Source organism: Oncorhynchus kisutch, linkage group LG23 (assembly GCF_002021735.2).
Source record: "Oncorhynchus kisutch isolate 150728-3 linkage group LG23, Okis_V2, whole genome shotgun sequence".
NCBI lineage: Eukaryota > Metazoa > Chordata > Actinopteri > Salmoniformes > Salmonidae > Oncorhynchus > Oncorhynchus kisutch.
Window position 1 is genome coordinate 48,351,768 of NC_034196.2, and position 20,036 is coordinate 48,371,803.

Below are 20,036 nucleotides of genomic sequence, written 5' to 3' on the forward strand. Positions count from 1 at the left end.
ATTTAGAACCAGGAACAGATATAGCCCTTGGTTCTCCCCAGACCTGACTGTCCTTAACCAACACAAAAACATCCTATGGCGTTCTGCATTAGCATCGAACAGCCCCCGTGATATGCAGCTGTTCAGGGAAGCTAGAAACCATTATACACAGGCAGTTAGAAAAGCCAAGGCTAGCTTTTTCAAGCAGAAATTTGCTTCCTGCAACACTAACTCAAAAAAGTTCTGGGACACTGTGAAGTCCATGGAGAATAAGAACACCTCCTCCCAGCTGCCCACTGCACTGAAGATAGGAAACACTGTCACCTCTGATAAATCCACCATAATTGAGAATTTCAATAAGCATTTTTCTACGGCTGGCCATGCTTTCCACCTGGCTACTCCTACCCTGGTCAACAGCACTGCACCCCCAACAGCAACTCGCCCAAGCCTTCCCCATTTCTCCTTCTCCCAAATCCATTCAGCTGATGTTCTGAAAGAGCTGCAAAATCTGGACCCCTACAAATCAGCCGGGCTAGACAATCTGGACCCTTTCTTTCTAAAATTATCTGCCGAAATTGTTGCCACCCCTATTACTAGCCTGTTCAACCTCTCTTTCGTGTCGTCTGAGATTCCCAAAGATTGGAAAGCAGCTGCGGTCATCCCCCTCTTCAAAGGGGGGGACACTCTTGACGCAAACTGCTACAGACCTATATCTATTCTACCGTGCCTTTCTAAGGTCTTCGAAAGCCAAGTCAACAAATAGATTACCGACCATTTCGAATCTCACCATACCTTCTCTGCTATGCAATCTGGTTTCAGAGCTGGTCATGGGTGCACCTCAGCCACGCTCAAGGTCCTAAACGATATCTTAACCGCCATCAATAAGAAACATTACTGTGCAGCCGTATTCATTGATCTGGCCAAGGCTTTCGACTCTGTCAATCACCACATCCTCATCGGCAGACTCGACAGCCTTGGTTTCTCAAATGATTGCCTCGCCTGGTTCACCAACTACTTCTCTGATAGAGTTCAGTGTGTCAAATCGGAGGGTCTGCTGTCCGGACCTCTGGCAGTCTCTATGGGGGTGCCACAGGGTTCAATTCTTGGACCGACTCTCTTCTCTGTATACATCAATGAGGTCGCTCTTGCTGCTGGTGAGTCTCTGATCCACCTCTATGCAGACGACACCATTCTGTATACTTCCGGCCCTTCTTTGGACACTGTGTTAACAACCCTCCAGGCAAGCTTCAATGCCATACAACTCTCCTTCCATGGCCTCCAATTGCTCTTAAATACAAGTAAAACTAAATGCATGCTCTTCAACCGATCGCTACCTGCACCTACCCGCCTGTCCAACATCACTACTCTGGACGGCTCTGACTTAGTGGACAACTACAAATACTTAGGTGTCTGGTTAGACTGTAAACTATCCTTCCAGACCCATATCAAACATCTCCAATCCAAAGTTAAATCTAGAATTGGCTTCCTATTTCGCAACAAAGCATCCTTCACTCATGCTGCCAAACATACCCTTGTAAAACTGACCATCCTACCAATCCTCGACTTTGGCGATGTCATTTACAAAATAGCCTCCAATACCCTACTCAACAAATTGGATGCAGTCTATCACAGTGCAATCCGTTTTGTCACCAAAGCCCCATATACTACCCACCATTGCGACCTGTACGCTCTCGTTGGCTGGCCCTCGCTTCATACTCGTCGCCAAACCCACTGGCTCCATGTCATCTACAAGACCCTGCTAGGTAAAGTCCCCCTTTATCTCAGCTCGCTGGTCGCCATAGCATCTCCCACCTGTAGCACACGCTCCAGCAGGTATATCTCTCTAGTCACCCCCAAAACTAATTATTTCTTTGGCCACCTCTCCTTCCAGTTCTCTGCTGCCAATGACTGGAACAAACTACAAAAATCTCTGAAACTGGAAACACTTATCTCCCTCACTAGCTTTAAGCACCAACTGTCAGAGCAGCTCACAGATTACTGCACCTGTACATAGCCCACCTATAATTTAGCCCAAACAACTACCTTTTCCCAACTGTATTTAATTTTTATTTATTTATTTATTTTGCTCCTCTGCACCCCATTATTTTTATTTCTACTTTGCACATTCTTCCATTGCAAAACTACCATTCCAGTGTTTTACTTGCTATATTGTATTTACTTTGCCACCATGGCCTTTTTTGCCTTTACCTCCCTTCTCACCTCATTTGCTCACATTGTATATAGACTTGTTTTATACTGTATTATTGACTGTATGTTTGTTTTACTCCATGTGTAACTCTGTGTCGTTGCATCTGTCGAACTGCTTTGCTTTATCTTGGTCAGGTCGCAATTGTAAATGAGAACTTGTTCTCAACTTGCCTACCTGGTTAAATAAAGGTAAATAAATAAAAACCTGTACCCTATACAACCTGTACCCTATACAATCTGTATCCTATACAACCTGTACCCTATACAACCTGTACCCTATACAACCTGTACCCTATACAACCTGTATCCTATACAACCTGTATCCTATACAACCTGTACCCTATACAACCTGTATCCTATACAACCTGTATCCTATACAACCTGTACCCTATACAACCTGTACCCTATACAACCTGTATCCTATACAACCTGTATCCTATACCCTATACAACTTGTATCCTATACAACCTGTACCATATACAACCTGTATCCTATACAACCTGTATCCTATACAACCTGTACCCTATACAACCTGTACCATATACAACCTGTACCCTATACAACCTGTATCCTGTACAACCTGTATTGTATCCTATACAACCTGTACCCTATACAACCTGTATCCTATACAACCTGTACCCTATACAACCTGTATCCTATACAACCTGTATCCTATACAACCTGTACCCTATACAACCTGTATCCTATACAACCTGTATCCTATACAACCTGTATCCTATACAACCTGTACCCTATATAACCTGTATCCTATACAACCTGTATCCTATACAACCTGTATCCTGTACAACCTGTATTGTATCCTATACAACCTGTATCCTATACAACTTGTATCCTATACAACCTGTATCCTATACAACCTGTATTGTATCCTATACAACCTGTATCCTATACAACCTGTATTGTATCCTATACAACCTGTATCCTATACAACCTGTATCCTATACAACCTGTATTGTATCCTATACAACCTGTATCCTATACAACCTGTATTGTATCCTATACAACCTGTACCCTATACAACCTGTATCCTATACAACCTGTATCCTATACAACTTGTATCCTATACAACCTGTATCCTATACAACCTGTATTCTATACAACCTGTATCCTATACAACCTGTATTCTATACAACCTGTATCCTATACAACCTGTATCCTATACAACCTGTATTGTATCCTATACAACCTGTGTCCTCTACAACCTGCACCCTATACAAACTGTATCCTATACACCCTGTATTGTATCCTATACAACCTGTATCCTATACAACCGGTACCCTATACAACCTGTATTTACACAACAAACACCCTATACGAGAGGCCAGTCTTACCTCCACTCTACAGGGAAGGGACAGGATCCATTGACCAGCAGCAGAGCAGGACCCAGGAGAATCAGATAAACACAGGTTATTGATCTGTAAGGAGAGGAGACAGCTACCCATTGTTTTTTACTGAGCAGGGAGAACATGCTGCTGTTGTGGCCAGATCTTAGCAGTGAGGAGACCAGGGAGTCCTGTATGTGTATGTGTGTGTGTGTGTGTGTGTGTGGCAGTGTGTGTGTGTGTGTGTGTGGCAGTGGGTGTGAAAAGGGGATGGGCAACCCATTGCCAGGTGTGTGTGTGGTTACAGCCTCACATTGTTGACCCCATGCAGAGGGCCTGAGGGTCTGGTCTGAAGAGCCATAACAAAGTATTTTATTTCAAATCATAGCAAATGCATTTTCTGCAACTTTTCTTCAGATTAAACTGGGTTTTCTATGGCTTGGTAACATTGTCTGGTTTATTACAAGCCTGTAAATTGCTGATTGAGGTTAGAGTTCGGTTTGGGGTCTATGAGGTAAAACAGTGATACAATGGGGAGTGAGAGAGGAGAAAAACCTGAGCTGACTAGGAGACACAGCTGAATATACTCAGAGAGACCACACACACACACACACACACACACACACACACACACACACACACACACACACACACACACACACACACACACACACACACACACACACACACACACACACACACACACACACACACACACACAGACTGAGAGCAGCTAGCAAAACAGCAAACAGAGTTCAAACCAACACACTGGGTAAACAGCACATTGTTCTAAAACACAGGATAGGTAGATATGTGCTGTTGCTAATGCTACCCCTTAGCACTTTGGTCTAAAGTAGTAGATAGAGAGGCTGACAGGCAATAGGGTGACATTCAAGGGATGTGATGGGGGCCTACCTTGGACAGTGACTCCGGCTGAAGATTTGGCAGACTTGGCCCCAGCGCTGTGTCTGTTGGAGGCTAGACATGTGTAGCGAGCAGGTTTAGTCACCGTGATGTGTAGCACAGACAGAATCACCTCTCCTGCTAACGTCTCCTCCACAGAGCCACCCGGAACCTGATGGAATAACACAAGATAGATACACTTTAGAGGAGGGGGTGTGTGTGTGTGTGTGCGTGTGTGTGTGTGTGTGTGTGTGTGTGTGTGTGTGTGTGTGTGTGTGTGTGTGTGTGTGTGTGTGTGTGTGTGTGTGTGTGTGTGTGTGTGTGTGTGTGTGTGTGTGTGTGTGTGTGTGTGTGTGTGTGTGTATCAGTGGAGGCAGCTGAGAGGAGGACGGCTCATAATGTCTGGAACGGAGCACATGGAATGGCATCAAATGTTGATGATACCTTCCCACCTATTCCCATGAGCCTGTCCTCCCCTATATTATTTTTTATTCTATTATTTTATTTCAGCTTTATTTAACCAGGGCGGCCAGTTGAGAACAAGTTCTCATTTACAATTGCGACCTGGCCAAGATAAAGCAAAGCAGTGCGACACGAACAACAGAGTTGGAATAATCTAACATACAGTCAATAATACAGTAGAAAAAGTCTATATACAGTGTGTGCAAATGTAGGAAGATTAGGGAGGTAAGGCAATAAATAGGCCACAGAGGTGAAATAATTACAATTTAGCATTAACACTGGAGTGATAGATGTGCAGATGATGATGTGCAAGTAGAGATACTGGGGTGCAGAAGAGCAAAACATAAATAACAATATGGGGATGAGGGAGTTGGATGGGCTGTGTACAGGTGCAATGATCGGTAAGCTGCTCTGACAGCTGGTGCTTAAAGTTAGTGAGGGAGATATAAGACTCCAGCTTCAGTGATTTTTGCAATTTGTTCCAGTCATTGGCATCTGAGAACTGGAAGAAAAGACGACCAAAGAGGTGTTGGCTTTGGGGGTGACCAGTGAAATATACCTGCTGGAGCACGTGCTACGGGTGGGTGTTGCTATGGTGTCCAGTGAGCTGAGACAATTTGGGGCTTTACCTGGCAAAGACTTATAGATGACCTTGAGCCAGTGGGTTTGGCAGCGAGTATGAAGCGAGGGCAAGCCAACGAGAGCATACAGGTCGCAGTGGTGGGTAGTATATGGGGAATTGATGACAAAACTGGTGGCACTGTGATAGACTACATGCAATTTGCTGAGTAGAATGTTGGAGGCCATTTTGTAAATGACATCGCCGAAGTCAAGGATCGGTTGGATAGTCAGTTTTACAAGGGTATGTTTGGCGGCATGAGTGAAGGATGCTTTGTTGCGAAATAGGAAGCCAATTCTAGATTTCATTTTGGATTGGAGATGCTTAATGTGAGTCTGGAAGGAGAGTTTGCAGTCTAACCAGACACCTAGGTATTTGTAGATATTCTAAGTCAGAACCGTCCAGAGTAGTGATGCTAGGCGGGCGGGCGGGCGGTTGCGGGCAGCAATCAATTGAAGAGCATGAATTTAGTTTTAATAGCATATAAAAGCATTGGGAGGCCACGGAAGGAGTGTTGTATGGCATTGAAGCTCGTTTGGAGGTTTGTTTACAGTGTCCCAAGAAGGGCACGAAGTATACAGAATGGTGTCGTCTGCATAGAGGTGGATCAGAGACTCACCAGCAGCAAGAGTGACATCATTGATGTATACAGAGAAAATAGTCAGCCTGAGAATTGAATTCTATTTGAGAAGTAGTTAGTGAACAAGGCAGTCAGGTGCCACAAACCTCCTGTGTTGTACGAGTGTGTGTGTGATGTTTCTATGGTATGGATGAAACAATGGTTCTGCTTCCTAGGGTATGGATAAAACAATGGTTCTGCTTCCTAGGGTATGGATCAAACAATGTTTCTGCTTTATAGGGTATGGATAAAACAATGTTTCTGCTTTCTATGATATGGATAAAACAATGGTTCTGCTTCCTAGGGTATGGATAAAACAATGTTTCTGCTTTATAGGGTATGGATAAAACAATGTTTCTGCTTTATAGGGTATGGATCAAACAATGTTTCTGCTTTATAGGGTATGGATCAAACAGTGGTTCTGCTTCCTAGGGTATGGATAAAACAATGTTTCTGCTTTATAGGGTATGGATCAAACAATGTTTCTGCTTTATAGGGTATGGATAAAACAATGGTTCTGCTTCCTAGGGTATGGATGAAACAATGGTTCTGCTTCCTAGGGTATGGATCAAACAGTGGTTCTGCTTCCTAGGGTATGGATCAAACAGTGGTGCTGCTTCCTAGGGTATGGATAAAACAGTGGTTCTGCTTCCTAGGGTATGGATCAAACAGTGGTTCTGCTTCCTAGGGTATGGATAAAACAGTGGTTCTGCTTCCTAGGGTATGGATCAAACAGTGGTTCTGCTTCCTAGGGTATGGATCAAACAGTGGTTCTGCTTCCTAGGGTATGGATCAAACAGTGGTTCTGCTTCCTAGGGTATGGATCAAACAGTGGTTCTGCTTCCTAGGGTATGGATAAAACAGTGGTTCTGCTTCCTAGGGTATGGATAAAACAGTGTTTCTGCTTTCTATGATATGGATCAAACAGTGGTTCTGCTTCCTAGGGTATGGATAAAACAGTGGTTCTGCTTCCTAGGGTATGGATAAAACAGTGTTTCTGCTTTCTATGATATGGATCAAACAGTGGTTCTGCTTCCTAGGGTATGGATAAAACAGTGGTTCTGCTTCCTAGGGTATGGATAAAACAGTGTTTCTGCTTCCTAGGGTATGGATAAAACAGTGGTTCTGCTTCCTAGGGTATGGATAAAACAGTGGTTCTGCTTCCTAGGGTATGGATAAAACAGTGTTTCTGCTTCCTAGGGTATGGATAAAACAGTGGTTCTGCTTCCTAGGGTATGGATAAAACAGTGGTTCTGCTTCCTAGGGTATGGATAAAACAGTGGTTCTGCTTCCTAGGGTATGGATCAAACAGTGGTTCTGCTTCCTAGGGTATGGATAAAACAGTGGTTCTGCTTCCTAGGGTATGGATAAAACAGTGGTTCTGCTTCCTAGGGTATGGATAAAACAGTGGTTCTGCTTCCTAGGGTATGGATAAAACAGTGGTTCTGCTTCCTAGGGTATGGATAAAACAGTGGTTCTGCTTCCTAGGGTATGGATAAAACAGTGGTTCTGCTTCCTAGGGTATGGATCAAACAGTGGTTCTGCTTCCTAGGGTATGGATAAAACAGTGGTTCTGCTTCCTAGGGTATGGATCAAACAGTGGTTCTGCTTCCTAGGGTATGGATAAAACAGTGTTTCTGCTTTCTATGATATGGATAAAAATGCAGTACCCTCTCTGTGATATCAATCAGTTAAAGTGCTGAGTTCAAATGTATTTGACGCTTTCGCACACACAGCTGCTTTTAGACCTCGAGGTTCATCACTAAATCACTGCACCATGTCCTCCTAGAGTCATTTACAGCTACATCACTAAATACTTTCCAGACCGAGCCAAGGACCGAGCCAAATACCTAGCCAAAGACCTAGTCAAAGACCTAGTCAAGGACCTAGCCAAAGACCTAGTCAAGGACCTAGCCAAATACCTAGCCAAAGACCTAGCCAAAGACCTAGTCAAGGACCTAGCCAAAGACCTAGTCAAGGACCTAGCCAAAGACCTAGTCAAGGACCTAGTCAAAGATCTAGCCAAGGACCTATCCAAAAACCTAGCAAAAAAACAAGCCAAATACCTAGCCAAAGACCTAGCCAAAGACCTAGTCAAAGATCTAGCCAAGGACCTATCCAAAAACCTAGCAAAAAAACAAGCCAAAGAACTAGCCAAAGACCTAGCCAAAGACCTAGCCAAAGACCTAGCCAAAAACCTAGCCAAAGACCTAGCCAAAGCCCTAGCCAAAGACCTAGCAAAAGACCAAGCCAAAGACCTAGCCAAAGACCTAGCCAAAGACCTAGCCAAAGCCCTAGCCAAAGACCTAGCCAAAGACCTAGCAAAAGACCAAGCCAAAGACCTAGCCAAAGACCAAGCCAAAGACCTAGCCAAAGACCTAGCCAAAGACCAAGCCAAAGACCTAGCCATTGCTCTTATCATTCCCAATTAACATTGTTCTTTCAATACTTTAATGCTGACTGGAGATATCTGACAAATCGACAGTATCTCTGGTGCTCCAAAGAGACATAAAATTGGTATGCACAAGTTAATCTGACTCTGGGGACGTAGATAAAGGACCTCATTGCCAAAATCCCGCAGTATCCCTCGGTGTGGACGGGGCCTTTATGATGTCAAAGAGAACACTTTAAAATTAACAATGCTTTGGAGTAACAGAGAGGACAGATCATTTATGGGAGTAATGTGCTGTTTGACATTTACACTGAACTCTACCGAGTACCCCAGCTTTGAGGTGGCCAAGGCTGTGCCTGATCAGATCTGAGCCCGTATTCCTAAAGCGTCTCAGAGTAGGAGTGCTGATCTAGGATAAGTTTTTCCTTTAGATCCTAAAAAAGTCTATGGATCCACAACCCCCCGGGAAGAGGAGGAAGAGGAAGCATATGAGAAGTGGAAAGAGCAGTATGTCCGGAGAGCAGTTAATCACGCTATTCCCATTCTCCTACATTAGAGCAGTACTCATGGTATTCCCGTTCTCCAACCACGGAGAGCAGTACTCACGGTATTCCCATTCTCCAACCATGTGATGGCGGGGATAGGGTTTCCAGTGGCGTTACACTCCAGAGAGACCTCGCTGCCGAAGGTCACTCTCTTATCCTTAGGGACCCTGAGGATCCGGGCTGGGGCTGGAGGAAACATCAAAACATAACAGTTAGGAACATCATGAGTTATATGTTGAATTAAAATGCTTTAACATTAGCCTGCTATTAAGTATTTCAGAGTCCTTTGTTGTGGGTCCACCAGCCTTACTAGGACTAGGACCCTGTACTTCTATGGTGACTGGTTCGGAGAAGACTCAAGGACTAGGACCCTGTACTTCTGTGGTGACTGGTTTGGAGAAGACTCTAGGACTAGGACCCTGTACTTCTATGGTGACTGGTTTGGAGAAGACTCTAGGACTTACCCTGTACTTCTATGGTGACTGGTTTGGAGAAGGCTCTAGGACTTACCCTGTACTTCTATGGTGACTGGTTTGGAGAAGGCTCTAGGACTTACCCTGTACTCTATGGTGACTGGTTTGGAGAAGGCTCTAGGACTTTCCCTGTACTTCTATTTTAACTGGTTTGGAGAAGGCTCTAGGACTTACCCTGTACTTCTATGGTGACTGGTTTGGAGAAGACTCTAGGACTTACCCTGTACTTCTATGGTGACTGGTTTGGAGAAGGCTCTAGGACTTACCCTGTACTTCTATGGTGACTGGTTTGGAGAAGGCTCTAGGACTTACCCTGTACTTCTATGGTGACTGGTTTGGAGAAGACTTTAGGACTACCCTGTACTTCTATGGTGACTGGTTTGGAGAAGACTCTAGGACTTACCCTGTACTTCTATGGTGACTGGTTTGGAGAAGACTCTAGGACTTACCCTGTACTTCTATGGTGACTGGTTTGGAGAAGACTCTATGACTTACCCTGTACTTCTATGGTGACTGGTTTGGAGAAGGCTCTAGGACTTACCCTGTACTTCTATGGTGACTGGTTTGGAGAAGACTTTAGGACTACCCTGTACTTCTATGGTGACTGGTTTGGAGAAGACTCTAGGACTTACCCTGTACTTCTATGGTGACTGGTTTGGAGAAGACTCTATGACTTACCCTGTACTTCTATGGTGACTGGTTTGGAGAAGGCTCTAGCACTTACCCTGTACTTCTATGGTGACTGGTTTGGAGAAGACTCTAGGACTTACCCTGTACTTCTATGGTGACTGGTTTGGAGAAGGCTCTAGGACTTACCCTGTACTTCTATGGTAACTGGTTTGGAGAAGGCTCTAGGACTTACCCTGTACTTCTATGGTGACTGGTTTGGAGAAGACTCTAGGACTTACCCTGTACTTCTATGGTGACTGGTTTGGAGAAGGCTCTAGGACTTACCCTGTACTTCTATGGTGACTGGTTTGGAGAAGGCTCTAGGACTTACCCTGTACTTCTATGGTGACTGGTTTGGAGAAGGCTCTAGGACTTACCCTGTACTTCTATGGTGACTGGTTTGGAGAAGGCTCTAGGACTTACCCTGTACTTCCATGGTGACTGGTTTGGAGAAGACTTTAGGACTACCCTGTACTTCTATGGTGACTGGTTTGGAGAAGACTCTAGGACTTACCCTGTACTTCTATGGTGACTGGTTTGGAGAAGACACTAGGACTTACCCTGTACTTCTATGGTGACTGGTTTGGAGAAGGCTCTAGGACTTACCCTGTACTTCTATGGTGACTGGTTTGGAGAAGGCTCTAGGACTTACCCTGTACTTCTATAGTGACTGGTTTGGAGAAGGCTCTAGGACTTTCCCTGCACTTCTATGGTGACTGGTTTGGAGAAGGCTCTAGCACTTACCCTGTACTTCTATGGTGACTGGTTTGGAGAAGACTCTAGGACTTACCCTGTACTTCTATGGTGACTGGTTTGGAGAAGGCTCTAGGACTTACCCTGTACTTCTATGGTGACTGGTTTGGAGAAGGCTCTAGGACTTACCCTGTACTTCTATGGTGACTGGTTTGGAGAAGGCTCTAGGACTTACCCTGTACTTCTATGGTGACTGGTTTGGAGAAGGCGATCCCGAAGCTGTTCTTGGCCACACAACGGTACTGCCCCGCGTCTTCCTTCTTGATGTTATGGATCTTCAGAGTGCCATAATCCAGAATCGTGATCCGATCACTCACCTGTTGGGAGTATTGATTCTGAAAGTGAGTTGAGTGTCTAAGAACAATGATGTATCTTTATTCAGTTGATGGCTTCTGTTTGTGTGGACCACTTGATTCCTGTATCAATTCAATGGGTGGTGTCGTCTAGAACCTCCACGTGGTCTGTCACAATTGTCAATATGTGAAATTCCTGCAGAGTATTCTTCAGTTGATGTTTGAGTAGTGTGCTCATATAGTATACCGTCCTCACAACAAACTGTCAGTGCTGATTGAAAATAAGAGGTACCGTCATAAGAGCATCATCTTTGATCCAGGAGATGTCTGGTTTGGGGTTTCCTAGCGTCACACAGGGCAACACGGCCTTGGACTCAATCAGTAGCGTCATGTTGGTGGGGTGTCTTTTTATCTGAGGCTCTGGAAGTAGAACATAGTTGCTTATTAAATCAATGTGGTATCATTGCAGACTATCCTTCTCCCTAATACTGTCTGAATGAGAACAATCTGAAGCATTGAAGGCATCTTTAGTTCACTGGCGTAAAATCAGCAAGCTTGACACTATGTAGAGTTCACACCAGTGTGATTGACAAAGGACAATAAGATTCTCGCCTACCAAAGTGATCAGTTGACATATCTGAGACTCCCTGGTTTAGACTTCATTGATCCTGTACAGGCTATTCTGAGACATCTAGAATAATCTCTTCTAGAACACTGTATGGAACAAAGAAACAGTTGAGTTTCAAATGACACCCTATTCCCTATTTAGAGGACTACTTTTAAGAGTCTAAGAAGAAACATGTGGGCACTAATGTTCTTCCATGTTTTAGAAGTGGTACCGGGTACCTTCAAACGTGTATACATGAGAGTCTCATCTTTCCACACAGTGGTCACATTAGGCCAAACCATTCGGACGCTACAGACGTTTCGTGAGAAGACCGATTGTTTGGGATGTCTCATGGTCTGATAAACACCGCTCTAGCTCTGACACCTTCCACCACAGATGAGGAAGGTCGCCATTGGAAGATCTGGGGGATTGAGACACAGCCCATGCAAAAAAACGTATCTCTAATTTAGATGGATTCTCATGGGGATTTTTGATAAAAGCTCATTAGATTTCCACAGAGGCACAAACATCAAATACAAGGGGTTAGGTATTAACCAGAGTACTACTTTTGACCCTATGTGCCCTGGTAAAACATAGTGTACATCTCAGGCAATAGAGTGCCATTGGGGCACAGCCCTGAACACGGTACGGATCCCTTAGAACACGGGGCATAACCCCACATACCTCTCTGATTTAGAGGGGTTGGGTTAAATGCTGTAGACACATTTCAGTTGAATGCCTTCAGTTGTACAACTGACTAGGTATCCTCCTTTCCCTTTCCAACTGACTAGGTATCCCCCTTTCCCTTTACAACTGACTAGGTATCCCCATTTCCCTTTACAACTGACTAGATATCCCCCTTTCCTTTACAACTGACTAGGTATCCTCCTTTCCCTTTACAACTGACTAGGTATCCCCCTTTCCCTTTACAACTGACTAGGTATCCCCATTTCCCTTTACAACTGACTAGGTATCCCCATTTCCCTTTACAACTGACTAGGTATTTCCCTTTCCCTTTACAACTGACTAGGTATCCCCATTTCCCTTTACAACTGACTAGGTATCCCCATTTCCCTTTACAACTGACTAGGTATCCCCCTTTCCAGCTGACTAGATATCCCCCCTTACAACTGACTAGATATCCCCCTTTCCCTTTACAACTGACTAGATATCCCCTTTCTCCTTTCCCTTTACAACTGACTAGGTATCCCCCTTTCCAGCTGACTAGATATCCCCCTTTCCAACTGACTAGATATCCCCCTTTCCCTTTACAACTGACTAGATATCCCCCTTTCCCTTTACAACTGACTAGATATCCCCTTTCCCCTTTCCAACTGACTAGATATCCCCTTTCCCCTTTACAACTGACTAGATATCCCCCTTTCCCTTTACAACTGACTAGATATCCCCTTTCCAACTGACTAGATATCCCCCTTTCCCCTTTACAACTGAATAGATATCCCCCTTTCCCTTTACAACTGACTAGATATCCCCTTTCCCCTTTACCTTTACAACTTACTAGATATACCCCCTTTCCCTTTACAACTGACTAGATATCCCCTTTCACCTTTCCCTTTACAACTGACTAGATATCCCCTTTCCCTTTACAACTGACTAGATATCCCCTTTCCCCTTTAAAACTGACTAGATATCCCCTTTCCCTAAACAACTGACTAGATATCCCCTTTCCCCTTTCAACTGACTAGATATCCCCTTTCCCTTTACAACTGACTAGATATCCCCCTTTCCCTTTACAACTGACTAGATATCCCCTTTCCCCTTTACAACTGACTAGATATCCCCTTTCCCTTTCCAACTGACTAGATATCCCCTTTCCCTTTACAACTGACTAGATATCCCCTTTCCCCTTTCCCTTTCCAACTGACTAGATATCCCCTTTCCCTTTACAACTGACTAGATATCCCCTTTCCCCTTTACAACTGACTAGATATCCCCTTTCCCCTTTACAACTGACTAGATATCCCCTTTCCCTTTACAACTGACTAGATATCCCCTTTCCCCTTTACAACTGACTAGATATCCCCTTTCCCCTTTACAACTGACTAGATATCCCATTTCCCCTTTCCCTTTACAACTGACTAGATATCCCCTTTCCCTTTACAACTGACTAGATATCCCCCTTTCCCTTTACAACTGACTAGGTATCCCCCTTTCCCTTTACAACTGACTAGGTATCCCAATTTCCCTTTACAACTGACTAGATATCCCCCTTTCCCTTTACAACTGACTAGATATCCCCTTTCCCCTTTCCAACTGACTAGATATCCCCTTTCCCTTTACAACTGACTAGATATCCCCCTTTCCCTTTACAACTGACTAGATATCCCCTTTCCCCTTTACAACTGACTAGATATCCCCTTTCCCTTTCCAACTGACTAGATATCCCCTTTCCCTTTACAACTGACTAGATATCCCCCTTTCCCTTTACAACTGACTAGATATCCCCTTTCCCCTTTACAACTGACTAGATATCCCCTTTCCCTTTCCAACTGACTACATATCCCCTTTCCCTTTACAACTGACTAGATATCCCCTTTCCCCTTTCCCTTTCCAACTGACTAGATATCCCCTTTCCCTTTACAACTGACTAGATATCCCCTTTCCCCTTTACAACTGACTAGATATCCCCTTTCCCCTTTCCCTTTCCAACTGACTAGATATCCCCTTTCCCTTTCCAACTGACTAGATATCCCCTTTCCCCTTTACAACTGACTAGATATCCCCTTTCCCCTTTCCCTTTACAACTGACTAGGTATCCCCATTTCCCTTTACAACTGACTAGGTATTTCCCTTTCCCTTTACAACTGACTAGGTATCCCCATTTCCCTTTACAACTGACTATGTATCCCCATTTCCCTTTACAACTGACTAGGTATCCCCCTTTCCAGCTGACTAGATATCCCCCCTTACAACTGACTAGATATCCCCCTTTCCCTTTACAACTGACTAGATATCCCCTTTCCCCTTTCCCTTTACAACTGACTAGGTATCCCCCTTTCCAGCTGACTAGATATCCCCCTTTCCAACTGACTAGATATCCCCCTTTCCCTTTACAACTGACTAGATATCCCCCTTTCCCTTTACAACTGACTAGATATCCCCTTTCCCCTTTCCAACTGACTAGATATCCCCTTTCCCCTTTACAACTGACTAGATATCCCCCTTTCCCTTTCCAACTGACTAGATATCCCCTTTCCAACTGACTAGATATCCCCCTTTCCCCTTTACAACTGACTAGATATACCCCCTTTCCCTTTACAACTGACTAGATATCCCCTTTCACCTTTCCCTTTACAACTGACTAGATATCCCCTTTCCCTTTACAACTGACTAGATATCCCCTTTCCCCTTTAAAACTGACTAGATATCCCCTTTCCCTAAACAACTGACTAGATATCCCCTTTCCCCTTTCAACTGACTAGATATCCCCTTTCCCTTTACAACTGACTAGATATCCCCCTTTCCCTTTACAACTGACTAGATATCCCCTTTCCCCTTTACAACTGACTAGATATCCCCTTTCCCTTTCCAACTGACTAGATATCCCCTTTCCCTTTACAACTGACTAGATATCCCCTTTCCCCTTTCCCTTTCCAACTGACTAGATATCCCCTTTCCCTTTACAACTGACTAGATATCCCCCTTTCCCCTTTACAACTGACTAGATATCCCCTTTCCCCTTTACAACTGACTAGATATCCCCTTTCCCTTTACAACTGACTAGATATCCCATTTCCCCTTTCCCTTTACAGCTGACTAGATATCCCCTTTCCCTTTACAACTGACTAGATATCCCCCTTTCCCTTTACAACTGACTAGGTATCCCCCTTTCCAACTGACTAGGTATCCCAATTTCCCTTTACAACTGACTAGATATCCCCCTTTCCCTTTACAACTGACTAGATATCCCCTTTCTCCTTTCCAACTGACTAGATATCCCCTTTCCCCTTTACAACTGACTAGATATCCCCCTTTCCCTTTACAACTGACTAGATATTCCCTTTCCCCTTTCCAACTGACTAGATATCCCCTTTCCCCTTTACAACTGACTAGATATCCCCTTTCCCCTTTCCCTTTACAACTGACTAGATATCCCCTTTCCCCTTTCAACTGACTAGATATCCCCTTTCCCTTTACAACTGACTAGATATCCCCTTTCCCCTTTACAACTGACTAGATATCCCCTTTCCCTTTCCAACTGACTAGATATCCCCTTTCCCTTTACAACTGACTATATATCCCCCTTTCCCTTTCCCTTTCCAACTGACTAGATATCCCCTTTCCCTTTACAACTGACTAGATATCCCCTTTCCCCTTTACAACTGACTAGATATCCCCTTTCCCCTTTCCCTTTCCAACTGACTAGATATCCCCTTTCCCTTTACAACTGACTCGATATCCCCTTTCCCCTTTACAACTGACTAGATATCCCCTTTCCCCTTTCCCTTTACAACTGACTAGATATCCCCTTTCCCTTTACAACTGACTAGATATCCCCCTTTCCCTTTACAACTGACTAGGTATCCCCCTTTCCCTTTACAACTGACTAGGTATCCCAATTTCCCTTTACAACTGACTAGATATCCCCCTTTCCCTTTACAACTGACTAGATATCCCCTTTTCCCTTTCCAACTGACTAGATATCCCCTTTCCCCTTTACAACTGACTAGATATCCCCTTTCCCCTTTCCCTTTACAACTGACTAGATATCCCCTTTCCCCTTTCCCTTTCCAACTGACTAGATATCCCCTTTCCCTTTACAACTGACTAGATATCCCCTTTCCCCTTTCCCTTTACAACTGACTAGATATCCCCTTTCCCCTTTCCCTTTACAACTGACTAGATATCCCCTTTCCCTTTACAACTGACTAGATATCCCTTTCCCCTTTCCAAATGACTAGATATCCCCCTTTCCCCTTTACAACTGACTAGATATCCCCTTTCCCCTTTACAACTGACTAGATATCCCCTTTCCCCTTTCCCTTTACAACTGACTAGATATCCCCTTTCCCCTTTCCCTTTCCAACTGACTAGATATCCCCTTTCCCCTTTCCCTTTCCAACTGACTAGATATCCCCCTTTCCCTTTCCCTTTACAACTGACTAGATATCCCCCTTTCCCCTTTCCCTTTACAACTGACTAGATATCCCCTTTCCCCTTTACAACTGACTAGATATCCCCTTTCCCCTTTCCCTTTACAACTGACTAGATATCCCCCTTTCCCCTTTACAACTGACTAGATATCCCCTTTCCCCTTTACAACTGACTAGATATCCCCCTTTCCCTTTCCAACTGACTAGATATCCCCTTTCCCCTTTCCCTTTCCAACTGACTAGATATCCCCCTTTCCCTTTCCAACTGACTAGATATCCCCTTTCCCCTTTCCCTTTCCAACTGACTAGATATCCCCCTTTCCCTTTCCAACTGACTAGATATCCCCTTTCCCCTTTACAACTGACTAGATATCCCCCTTTCCCTTTACAACTGACTAGATATCCCCCTTTCCCTTTACAACTGACTAGATATCCCCTTTCCCCTTTCCCTTTCCAACTGACTATATATCCCCCTTTCCCCTTTCCCTTTCCAACTGACTATATATCCCCCTTTCCCTTTCCAACTGACTATATATCCCCCTTTCCCTTTCCAACTGACTATATATCCCCCTTTCCCTTTCCAACTGACTATATATCCCCCTTTCCCTTTACAACTGACTAGTTATCCCCCTTTCTCTTTCCAACTGACTAGATATCCCCCTTTACAACTGACTAGATATCCCCCTTTCTCTTTACAACTGACTAGATATACCCCTTTCTCTTTAAAATTGACTAGATATCCCCCTTTACAACTGACTAGATATCCCCCTTTCCCTTTACTATTGACTAGATATCCCCCTTTCCCCTTTCCCCTGTACAACTGACTAGATATCCCCATTTCCCATTTCCAACTGACTAGATATCCACCTTTCCCTTTACAACTGACTAGATATCCCCCTTTCTCTTTACAATTGACTAGATATCCCCCTTTACAACTGACTAGATATCCCCCTTTCCCCTGTACAACTGACTAGATATCCCCATTTCCCATTTCCAACTGACTAGATATCCCCCTTTCCCTTTCCAACTGACTAGATATCCCCCTTTCCCCTTTCCCTTTACAACTGACTAGGTATCCCCCTTTCCAACTGACTAGATATCCCCCCTTACAACTGACTAGATATCCCCCTTTCCACTTTCCCTTTCCAACTGGCTAGATATCCCCTTTCCCTTTCCAACTGACTAGATATCCCCTTTCCCTTTCCAACTGACTAGATATCCCCCTTTACAACTGACTAGGTATCCCCCTTTACAACTGACTAGGTATCCCCCTTTACAACTGACTAGGTATCCCCCTTTACAACTGACTAGATATCCCCCTTTCCCTTTACCACTGACTAGGTATCCCTCTTTCCCTTTACAACTGACTAGATATCCCCCTTTCCAACTGACTAGATATCCCCCTTTCCAACTGACTAGATATCCCCTTTCCCTTTCCAACTGACTAGATATCCCCCTTTACAACTGACTAGGTATCCCCCTTTACAACTGACTAGGTATCCCCCTTTACAACTGACTAGATATCCCCCTTTCCCTTTACAACTGACGAGATATCCCCCTTTCCCTTTACGACTGACTAGATATCCCCCTTTCCCTTTACAACTGACTAGGTATCCCCCTTTCCCATTTCCAACTGACTAGATATCCCCCTTTCCCTGTACAACTGACTAGGTATCCCCCTTTCCCCTTTCCCTGTACAACTGACTAGGTATCCCCCTTTCCCCTTTCCCCTTTACAACTGACTAGATATCCCCCTTTCCCTTTACAACTGACTAGGTATCCCCCTTTCCCTTTACAACTGACTAGGTATCCCCCTTTCCCCTTTCCCTGTACAACTGACTAGGTATCCCCCTTTCCCCTTTCCCCTTTATAACTGACTAGGTATCCCCCTTTCCCTTTACAACTGACTAGGTATCCCCCTTTCCCCTTTCCCTGTACAACTGACTAGGTATCCCCCTTTCCCCTTTCCCCTTTACAACTGACTAGATATCCACCTTTTCCCTTCCCCCTTTACAACTGACTAGATATCCCCCTTTCCCTTTACAACTGACTAGATATTCCCCTTTCCCCTTTCCCCTTTACAACTGACTAGGTATCTCCCTTTCCCCTTTACAACTGACTAGGTATCCCCCTTCCCCCTTTACAACTGACTAGATATCCCCCTTTCCCCTTTACAACTGACTAGATATCCCCCTTTCCAACTGACTAGGTTTTCCCCTTTACAAATGACTAGGTATTGCCCTTTCCCTTTACAACTGACTAGGTATCCCCCTTTACCCTTTCCCTGTACAACTTTCTAGGTATCCCCCTTTCCCCTTTCCCATACTCATTTTAAGCTGCAGGGCTCCACAGCTCTTGGCCGGCTCTCCGATGCCGTTGTTAGCAACACAGCAGTACTCCCCGTTATCCGACTCTTTGACGTTGGGGATCAATAGCATCTGGCCATTCTCCCTGATCGTGTAGCGAGATTCATAGTATCTGGATGAAACAGGAAATAGAATCATAGTATCTGAATGAAACAGGAAACAGAATCATAGTATCTGGATGAAACAGGAAACAGAATCATAGTATCTGGATGAAACAGGAAACAGAATCATAGTATCTGGATGAAACAGGAAACAGAATCATAGCATCTGGAGAGCATTAGGGAAAGAATATACATTAATCATAGTCATAGTATTTGGATAAAACAGACACATAAAGCTGTGACCTGAATTAATTAAACTTCATAAAAGTCACCAAAAGCCTCTGTAATGACCGATCATACAATTTAAAGTCTGTTTAAATTACTCAAATGTACCAGACAAGGTTGTCTAATGTTTCCAATTTTGTTAAATGCTCTCACGGGATTGGGTGGTTGTTCCGTGTCCACGTGACATCAGCTGATGGTCGGGAGTCAACTTCACAGATGAACGTGGCGTTGTGATCCAAGAGGATGTCCAAGGTCTCCAGCAGGGTTGTGATGCGAGGAGCTGGGGACGGAACACATGACATAAGGTGACATTACATGACATGACATTACTCTGTCTCCATCAGAGTGGTTCAATTCCATTTGAT

The 20,036-nt window shown here is 44.3% G+C and overlaps 1 protein-coding gene across 1 annotated transcript in view; it reads right to left on the reverse strand.

Moving 5' to 3' along the window:
• The window catches only part of musk (muscle, skeletal, receptor tyrosine kinase), a 74,075-nt gene that overhangs the window by 39,941 nt on the left and 14,098 nt on the right, over window positions 1-20,036 (reverse strand). Inside the window, exons 2-8 of the mRNA XM_031803015.1 lie at window positions 19,825-19,951; window positions 19,306-19,457; window positions 11,551-11,678; window positions 11,141-11,282; window positions 9,132-9,256; window positions 4,446-4,605; window positions 3,540-3,546 (exon numbers count right to left, since the gene is read on the reverse strand). Of these exons, the coding sequence (XP_031658875.1) occupies window positions 3,540-3,546; window positions 4,446-4,605; window positions 9,132-9,256; window positions 11,141-11,282; window positions 11,551-11,678; window positions 19,306-19,457; window positions 19,825-19,951 (841 nt within the window). The remainder of the gene's footprint in view (window positions 1-3,539; window positions 3,547-4,445; window positions 4,606-9,131; window positions 9,257-11,140; window positions 11,283-11,550; window positions 11,679-19,305; window positions 19,458-19,824; window positions 19,952-20,036) is intronic.